General features: G+C 31.9%; 1 protein-coding gene across 4 annotated transcripts; it reads left to right on the plus strand.

The window, feature by feature from the left end:
- The first annotated feature begins 227 nt into the window (after positions 1–227).
- LOC111394556 (peptidyl-prolyl cis-trans isomerase CYP40) lies at positions 228–8,492 on the plus strand. 4 transcript variants are annotated; one of them, XM_023020419.1, is made up of 10 exons: positions 228–584; positions 1,831–2,331; positions 2,451–2,538; positions 2,662–2,714; positions 3,570–3,674; positions 5,990–6,065; positions 6,434–6,471; positions 7,442–7,502; positions 7,564–7,762; positions 8,186–8,492. In XM_023020419.1, exons 1-8 carry the CDS (start codon positions 411–413, stop codon positions 7,493–7,495), a joined length of 1,089 nt encoding a protein of 362 aa, XP_022876187.1. In that variant the 5' UTR covers positions 228–410; the 3' UTR covers positions 7,496–7,502; positions 7,564–7,762; positions 8,186–8,492. The 4 variants fall into 4 exon arrangements, with proteins under 4 accessions (XP_022876187.1, XP_022876186.1, XP_022876188.1 ...); XM_023020418.1 differs by having other exon boundaries at positions 7,590–7,762; XM_023020420.1 differs by having other exon boundaries at positions 7,660–7,762.
- The last annotated feature ends 282 nt before the right edge of the window (positions 8,493–8,774 follow it).

The following is an 8,774-nucleotide window of genomic DNA, read 5'->3' on the forward strand; positions in this document are numbered from 1 at the left end:
CGATTGTCTTGGTTGCAATTTAAATGTCTAAATATGATCATGAACAATTACTATCCATCACAATCGACTAACATCTTTTAAAAAGGTTACTAATTTTGGACAAAAAACTTTAGAAGCAAAAAGTGATGGGCACGGAGTTCTACATATAGCAATGAAGGGGCATCATAGTAATTAAAAAAGAACAGAATTTATACTCATAAACACCGGGCGCAATTTAGCCGAGACCCCTGTGAAAATTTTAACAGGGAGGCATTTGAATAACGACGAGAGCTCCAAGAGTTCGAAAGTATATATAGCGGGACCGGACCCCTTAGGGTTTTCCGTTCTTCCAGACTCTTCTACTCACATATATATATACATACAACATCTACATACAGCTTATATAGACGGAGAAGAGAGTTAGAGAGAAAATGGGGGGAAGGCCTAAATGCTATCTGGATATCGCCATTGGAGGAGAGCTGGAAGGGAGAATTGTGGTGGAACTGTATAATGATGTAGTCCCCAAAACCGCAGAGAATTTCAGGGCTCTATGTACTGGAGAGAAGGGCATTGGGCCTAATACTGGTGTCCCTCTCCATTACAAGGTTTCGTATTTCATTTTTGTTCAGATAACACAAATATATACGTGCAAATACATAAATATTTTGTTCGTATGGATTAAATTTTTTATGGGTTTATGTAATATTGATACAGGAGCATCGTTTTCTGGTTTTAATAACGAATTACCGTAAAAGGGCTCAATAGTGTGTGTGTTTTTTTTTTTAGAAGAGAAATGTGCTTTGAAGGTTTTGCTATAATTTAGTCATGAATTAGTTGTTTTATTCAATTTGTTCTTCTTTGAAGGGAGAGATGAAATTGGTCTTTTGGCCTAGGTATTATTGACATCTTTAGTAAAATGGTCAAGTTCATTTGGCTTTTTTCTTGTCCGGTTGCTTTCTTAGAGTGGTATTACTGCATTTTCTGTAGAGCTGTCGTCTTTGAAAAAAAAATAATAGCCTGAGCCTGAACTTTATCCATTGCCCTAAAGAATAGCTGAAAGCTTATAATGCTTTAGTTTGATTATATTAAAGGAATATAATTTTGGAGGGTTGATTCGATGTTGATATCCTTATTTTGTTCTATGAAGTCCAAAAGAAAGAGCACGGCTGATACTTAGTTCCTCAATCTCAAGCAATGTTCAATGTTGCGTGCTCAAGAACAACAATCTAGTATTTATTTGAAGTGAAACCGGGTTCGGTTATATGATTATTTTTTACCATTTCATTTGGTTCATCCTCAATTTATTGGAAGATTCATTGCGATCATATCAGCTTTATTTCTTTAACATATCTTTTCCTCTTCTAACATGTTTTACTATGTCAGCATCACTCTTGTGAACAGGATACACTTTAAGCCTATATACCCAACTGCCTAAGTTGTTTTTCCTAATTAGTTTGTATCACATAAACCATTTTGAGCTTGGAATGTAGTTTCTCAAGTGTCCATGAAGCTGATATTTTTTTAGGTAGGCATAGCTCTTGTTTGAGCCCCATTTTATCAAAAATTCATTTTTCCAAAACTCATTTTCAATCACACATTCTTCAATAAAATAATATTACTCATAGATTGAAAACTTTTTCTTATTTTTTAGCCACACATTCTCCAAAAAACAATATTTTAAAATACATTTTTTCCCCTTAAAAAATGGGGTTCAAACAATCAGATAGTATACATTAGAACTCATTCTTTCTGATGCCTCATTTTTTTTTTTTTTTTCAATAGATGTCTGTCACTAGAACTTGTAATTATAGGTATTTGCGACTTTTTATGAAAGTTTTATGTTCATCGTAGGGATGCTGTTTTCACCGTGTCATCAAAAGCTTTATGGTACAAGGAGGTGATATTTCTGCTGGTGATGGTACCGGAGGGGAATCCATTTATGGACTGAAATTCGAAGATGAGAATTTTGAACTGAAACATGAAAGAAAGGGCATGTTATCTATGGCCAATGCAGGACCTAACACAAATGGATCCCAGTTTTTCATCACGACAACTCGCACTTCGCATCTAGATGGAAAGCATGTTGTTTTTGGGAGGGTTATCAAAGGCATGGGAGTTGTGCGTTCAATTGAGCATGTCACTACTGGAGATAATGATTGTCCCACAGTTGATGCTGTAATTTCAGATTGTGGAGAAATTCCAGAAGGGGCAGATGATGGTATAACAAATTTTTTCAAAGATGGTGATTCTTATCCTGACTGGCCTGCTGATATTGACAACAGTTCTAGTGAGCTCTCTTGGTGGATTTCTTCTGTGGAGTTTATTAAGGGATATGGAAATGAGTATTTTAAGGTAATATTTATTGACAATATCATTGGATGGTTATTAAGCATCCTACCTCTTTTACCCATTGCTTATTCATTGTTCGGTTTTGTGGTCCTCGTGATGATTTCCTGTATATTTTCTGGCAGAAACAAGACTATAAGATGGCTCTCAGGAAGTACCTGAAGGCTTTGCGCTATTTGGATATCTGCTGGGAAAAGGAAGGGATTGATGAAGGTGGGTGTTATAGTTTTTATTGTTTTCCTCTATCATTGTATATGGAATAGACAGCGGCCCAATTTTTCATGAGCTGTTGAATTGAGACACTCTCTTCTCACTCTGTTTCTTTCCTCAAAGCAGATAAGAGTGTTTATTTGAGAAAGATGAAGTCACAGATATTTACCAACAATTCTGTAAGTTCCCTTTTTGAGTTTTTCTTTTTTAATTTTTTGAGGTAGAGATTGATTTTTTTCCCCTCATTTTTCTGTAGTTGCAAGGTTTTCCATCATTATATGAAAAGTATTGGCCGCAATATTAGGGCGTGTTGTTCTTTCACCTCTCATGCCTTTTTTCTCTGTATAATTGCTGCAATTCTTTTGTAAGATAGAAATTAATTTTTTTTTTAATATTATTTTTTTTTTGAAGAAAACTGAGAAAGAATGATCTGAAAATTTTTACTATGATGAGAGATCTGCATGCTCTTTTAATTTATATGGTTGTAATGCTTTCTTCTCAGACATTTTGGTTGGTTTTTAGCTGTTAGTTCATGCTTCATATGATTCATTGTATTGTGTACTATTTGTCACATGCCATAATTAAAATTGTTTTTCTTGTACCAGGAAAAGATGTCAAATTTAATGTGGAAATTAAAAATTAATGTCTCTAATATTTTGGGGGTTTATTATGATTTCATATTTTGTATTTTTATGAATTTTGCTAAATACGCATCTAACAATCCACTATACTGGCAAAGTAGCAGTATATAAATACTGGTGGCGGTTATTGTTGATAATAATGGGTTGTACATTTTAGCATAAATATTGTACTATACACATCATTTCAAATGAATCCTGTTTATTGCATCTTGGCATTAACATTGTCTAGAAGGTAGCAATGATTGCACTCTTTTGTAGAGGAACTTTTTAATTTTCCGATAATTGATTATGGTGCATATGAATTTTTATATGGTTTTCTATTTTGAAGTTTAATGCCTCTGTTTTCCAGCAATAATTTTTGCTTACTAATACCTTGTGTGCAATCTTTCTTAGGCTTGTAAACTGAAACTGGGAGATTTGACGGGAGCACTCTTTGACACAGAATTCGCTCTTCGTGATGGTGAAGACAATGCTAAGGCCTTGTTTCGCCAGGGTCAGGTTGGTCGTTTCTACTTTCTATTATAACTAGAATAAGAGTCTACTTGAAGTAGGACATAAGTTTTTATGAATCTGTTTTTTATATGAAATTTTCTTTAGTGTGTTTTGTTTAATCGGTGCTTCTAATGGTCACATAAGCGCCATGTTGATCGTGTTATTGGGTGCAAAATGTGAACAAATATTTAAATACAAGATTGAGTTCTATGCTGTAAGTTTTTGCATCAGTTGTGATGATACCACTCTAGGTGCCTTGAAAGGACTTGTGTTTTAATCTCCAAGTAGTTGTGTGTGAATTTAAAATGACACCGGGAATTTTAGAAGTAAAATGATTTCTTTACTTTATTCTGGTGGAGGTAGAATTAAAACTCCATAGCATTTTGAACCATATGTCAACATGTGTGCAGATAATTTAGGTTGAGGCAAGATCAAAGCCATGCGAATTAATTGTCACTCTTTAAAGTTATTACTGAAAATATGGCATGTTTGATGGGCTAGAAGTTCGTTGTTAATTTAGCCCTCCTCTGGTTTGGACACAAATTAGTTTTTTAGTAGATTTTGGTAATAGTTAGTGAAATATGTGGTTGAAAAGTTGATAAAAGTTATGTGTCCTATGAAATATGTGGTTGAGAATGAGTTTAAAGAAATGGGGGCCAAACGGGGGCTTAATATTTTGAAATAGATTAATGATGAATGGGTTGGGCTAAGAGTTCTAGTAGATAGGACAATGCTTAAGAAATATTTGAGCGTAGTTATCAATTATCTTCACGAGTTTATCGGTCCATATTTAAGACTTGGATGAGATGGAGATGGGTTGTCATAGTCCTCGTGGTGGAGTAATTTGGCTAAAACATCTGCATATGTTGGAAATTTGTTTATCTAATAAATAATATAATATATTAAATATCACGTCAAGTGAGAATAATTTTTTGGACAATTCTATCCTTGCTATAATTCAATTTTTTCAATAATGCCTTACTTTTCGTTTTTCAATATGTATTTAATTTATCAATCATTTGAACTATTGAAACAATATTATCATTAATTAATTAATATATTAAATATCAAATCAAGTGAGAATCATTTTTTGGACGATTATATCCTTACACAATTCATTTAGTTTGATGATACCTTACTTTCCATTTTTCAATACACATTTAATTATTTTAATAATATCATACTTTTCATATTTCAAAATGTATTTGATTTATTTAATCATTTGAACAATATTAATATATTATGATGAATTATTTAGTTATTATCAACTTACATTTGACAGATTCATTCCACTTGATTGGATGGTAAATTAAATTCATTAAAATTTTTTCGAACAAAAGATGAATATTTTTAGAGTTTTCTTTTAATTGATTTATTCAATGAATATTAAGATGCAGAGAAGGTAATCGAGGGTACATAATGCGTATATATGATAAATAATTTTAATTGATATATACATTACATATTGAGAGCTTGTTTGAACCCCATTTTTTTGACCGAAATGCATTTTGAAAATAATATTTTGGTGGAGAATGTGGTTAAATAATAAGGAAAAGTTTTGAATTTGCGTTTAATATTATTTTATTGAAAAATATGTTATTGAAATTAAGAGTGTGTTTGATTGACATGGAAAATATCACCTAAAAAAGAAAATATTTTCCTTCTTTTGTGGAAAATAAAAACCACCTCCACCCAAGGAAAATGTTTTCCTTAAAAACAAGGAAAATTAGGCATATTTTCAAAAGTTGGAAAATGTTTTCCATGGAAAAAATTAGCAGTCAAACACCTCAAGTAGGAATTTAGATGAAAAACTGATATTTTCCATGGAAAATAAATGTAATCAAACACACCCTAAGAGATAAATGTATTTTGAAAATAATGGGGGCCAAACAAGGGCCAAGTGTATATGAAGAAGTGATGGTGTTCATTGGATGTTTAGTTTAGATCAAAAGGGTAAATGGAGGGACTATTCTAATTTGCTTCTTGAACTATTTAAATTTTTTATTTATTATTTTTATTTTTTTTTTTTTAAATTTGAATCAAAAGTTTATTCCACATAAACAATTTGTATTAATTATTTTTTTTATATTTTCACATTTTCAAATATTATTTTTATAGCACCTATAAAGCATTTCAGTTGCACGTTCAACCATGACCAGTTTTCTTTAATTTGGTGAATTCTGAAGTTCCATGATCTCACTTGCTGACTCTAATACAGTTCGTGTCTATATTTTTGCTTTCTTATTTGTCACTTTTTTGTTCAATTCATGTTCACAAGACAATTCAAAGTACTCATGTTTGTAGCTTTCTTAATTGATCAGGCACACATGGCTCTCAATGATATAGATGCTGCAGTAGAGAGTTTTAAAAAAGCTCTGGATTTGGAGCCAAATGATGGTTGGTTACACTTTTTGGTGTTGTGTTTTCCTTTATTCAAGTTCTCTACACATTTCATGTAAAAGAATTGTGCATGTTCTGCACATCCTTAGTTTCTCGTGTTGCTTGAAAAAGCAGGCCCAAAGGAGAAAAGGAAAAAAAAAAAAAACAGAGTTTAAGCGTCAGCTTACAGTCTCTGGTTTACTCTGTTTCATTGTCGTGAAAATATATATTTAGGATGCTTTTAACCGTCAAGATCTGGTTTTTTTATAACATGTTAGATTTTTGTAATTGAGATTACTGAACTGAAGAAGGGAAAAAAAAAGGTTGAAGAGTCTTATGGCCCTTGTATGAACTTTATATCTGACTTTGTGCTTGCATTAATGTAGGAGCAATAAAAAAAGAGTTTACTGCTGCAAAGAAGAAGGTATGTTTTATTCAACTAATTCTTGGCGTTGAAAGATTATTTTGTACTTGATTAATGTTATCAACATGATGCAGTTCTAAGAGGCATGAATTCGGATACTTAATTCAATTATGACACGATACGGATATGCCAATATAGCTTTTTAATAAAACTTAGGATACGAGGATGTGTGTGTTATATCTGTGTAGTATTTTTGATAAGTTAAATATAAAATTCAGCACTATTTCACAATTATATAGGAGTTGTTCGGTAGTAATTATGAGAATTGATTTTTTGAACGTTAGAGAGAAAAGCGGGTCCTACTTGTGAGAGAAGAAGTCAAAAATGATTGTTGGAATAGTGAAATAACGGTAAAAAAATTGATTTTTTGGGATGAAAAATTGCTACCAAACGAGGGCATAATATTTTATTGTCCCGACTTCATCATCATTAAAAATAACATTATTCAATTCTAACCCATCTAATAATAAATTAGCAACTTCAAGCAGTAGTCCCTAATGCGTTTCAGACAATGTCATACAATTTGGATTCTTATTTTAAATGAAGATTTAATTTTCTTGATAAAACTCCCAAATAGCTATGATTGAAAACCAATTCTTGAGCTTATTATGAAATTAATTTATTCCTTTTCATAGAGTGTACAGAAAAGTATGTATTCCCCGTTAATTAATAAATAAAATTAATAGTAACAATAGTTCCAAGAGAGTTTAAAATCAATAAAACTCTTCTTTTTCACGTATATTAAGGTATCTGATACATATTGAAGATTTAATAAGTATAAAAAATATAAAATAATTGAAAAACACATAGCTGGACCCGGACATATCGGAGAGTGTTTAAGGGTATCCATGATTGGATACATATCGAATACGAGTACGTTATAAGTTTACAAGTATCATGTGTTTCTTAGGTGCAGATGACTGATTGTGCCTTTATTTTTTCTTCTTTCTTTTTGTGTTTTTGTGAATAGATTGCTGACAGACGTAACCAGGAGAGAAAAGCCTTTGCTAAGATGTTCACATAATGATCAAGTAAGCATACATGCATATAGTTTGAGGAACCAAAGAAAGTTTAACTTCACTTTAACTGTAGATTATGCTTCTGGTTCTGGGATACAGGGTGCCGCGCCCCAAATGGAGGAACTGCTTTTGCCCTTTTTTTATTTTTATTTTTATTTTTATTTTTAAGGTAGAGTCGGTTGGTTCAGGCCTTTTTTATCCAAGTGCTCTAATTACCGGATTGGGTCTGAGTTTAGAGGTAAAAGAGATCACCACCTGTTGGCAGATACTTGGTAAGCTCAGAACTTTTCTCTGATATCTTGTAGTTGGCTTAAATACACTCATTTTCGGTAAACTATTATCGAAATTTTATGTTAGTCACTAAATTTCACTTTGTTCTAAGGTGGCTGCTAAATTTAAACTTTATTTTAAGTTGCTCACTATTAGTGTGACTGTCGGAAAAGATGATGTGTCAGTTTACTATTAACTATTAGACTCATATCTTGTTTCACTAGTCAAATTAGTGGATGTGGACAAATCAAAGATCAGGTACCAACTTGAATGATCAGCATGAAATTTTGCTTAAAGTTAGCAACAGCCGGTGTTCTTAACCCTACTGTAGTTACCTTAATACAATAGCCATATTAAGGATGTTGATGATATCTATTTATCGTATAGAAAATTGATTTATGTACTGTTCCATTTTGATCTATCAGGTTCTCAAGAAGAAAGATGTGAGATTAAACCAGATCCTTTTTGAAAAAGTTAGTCACAGGTGTAATTGGTTGTGCCTGGACCATATACAACTAGAGCATGTTATAAAGCAAAGTAGCATCAACGATTTATTCGAATGGCATGAACTATTTTTATCAATTTTTCTTTTGCTTGAGAGACTAAATTTTGATTTACGGAGTACTAAAATTTCTATTTGAACCATCTACCTTTCATTGTGATCTACGAATATTGTATTTGTTTCGACTTGAAGTTTTTAAAATAGTTCGTTGGATATGGTGTTTACTTTTATATCTAAATCTTTGGAAGGGAAGTATAGCCAAAATGTTCAAGTCTAAATGCAAATTTACATGTATCTCGGTAAGGAAAAAATGCCTAGTTAATTAGACTTGGAAATTGGATTTACAATCATTTTGTCATCATCAACTCGTTACTAAATGGCAAGAGTTTACTTCAATTAGATGTGTGTATATATATTTTTTGATACAGTGGAGTGTCAATGTTATGATAGAATATCTCAAAGGTGCAAAAATTTCTATTTTCAAAGTCTCATTTTGCTTAAAAGAAGTATTT

This window comes from Olea europaea, chromosome 5, assembly GCF_002742605.1.
Source record: "Olea europaea var. sylvestris chromosome 5, O_europaea_v1, whole genome shotgun sequence".
Classification (NCBI taxonomy): domain Eukaryota; kingdom Viridiplantae; phylum Streptophyta; class Magnoliopsida; order Lamiales; family Oleaceae; genus Olea; species Olea europaea.

What these genes read in the sequence shown, in the direction of transcription:
- LOC111394556 (XM_023020419.1), top strand. Translation starts at nt 411, where the DNA reads ATGGGGGGAAGGCCTAAATGCTATCTGGATATCGCCATTGGAGGAGAG. An exon ending in AGATATTTACCAACAATTCT is followed by an intron (nt 2,715 to 3,569) that starts GTAAGTTCCCTT and finishes AATCTTTCTTAG; the next exon opens with GCTTGTAAACTGAAACTGGG. An exon ending in CCTTGTTTCGCCAGGGTCAG is followed by an intron (nt 3,675 to 5,989) that starts GTTGGTCGTTTC and finishes TTAATTGATCAG; the next exon opens with GCACACATGGCTCTCAATGA.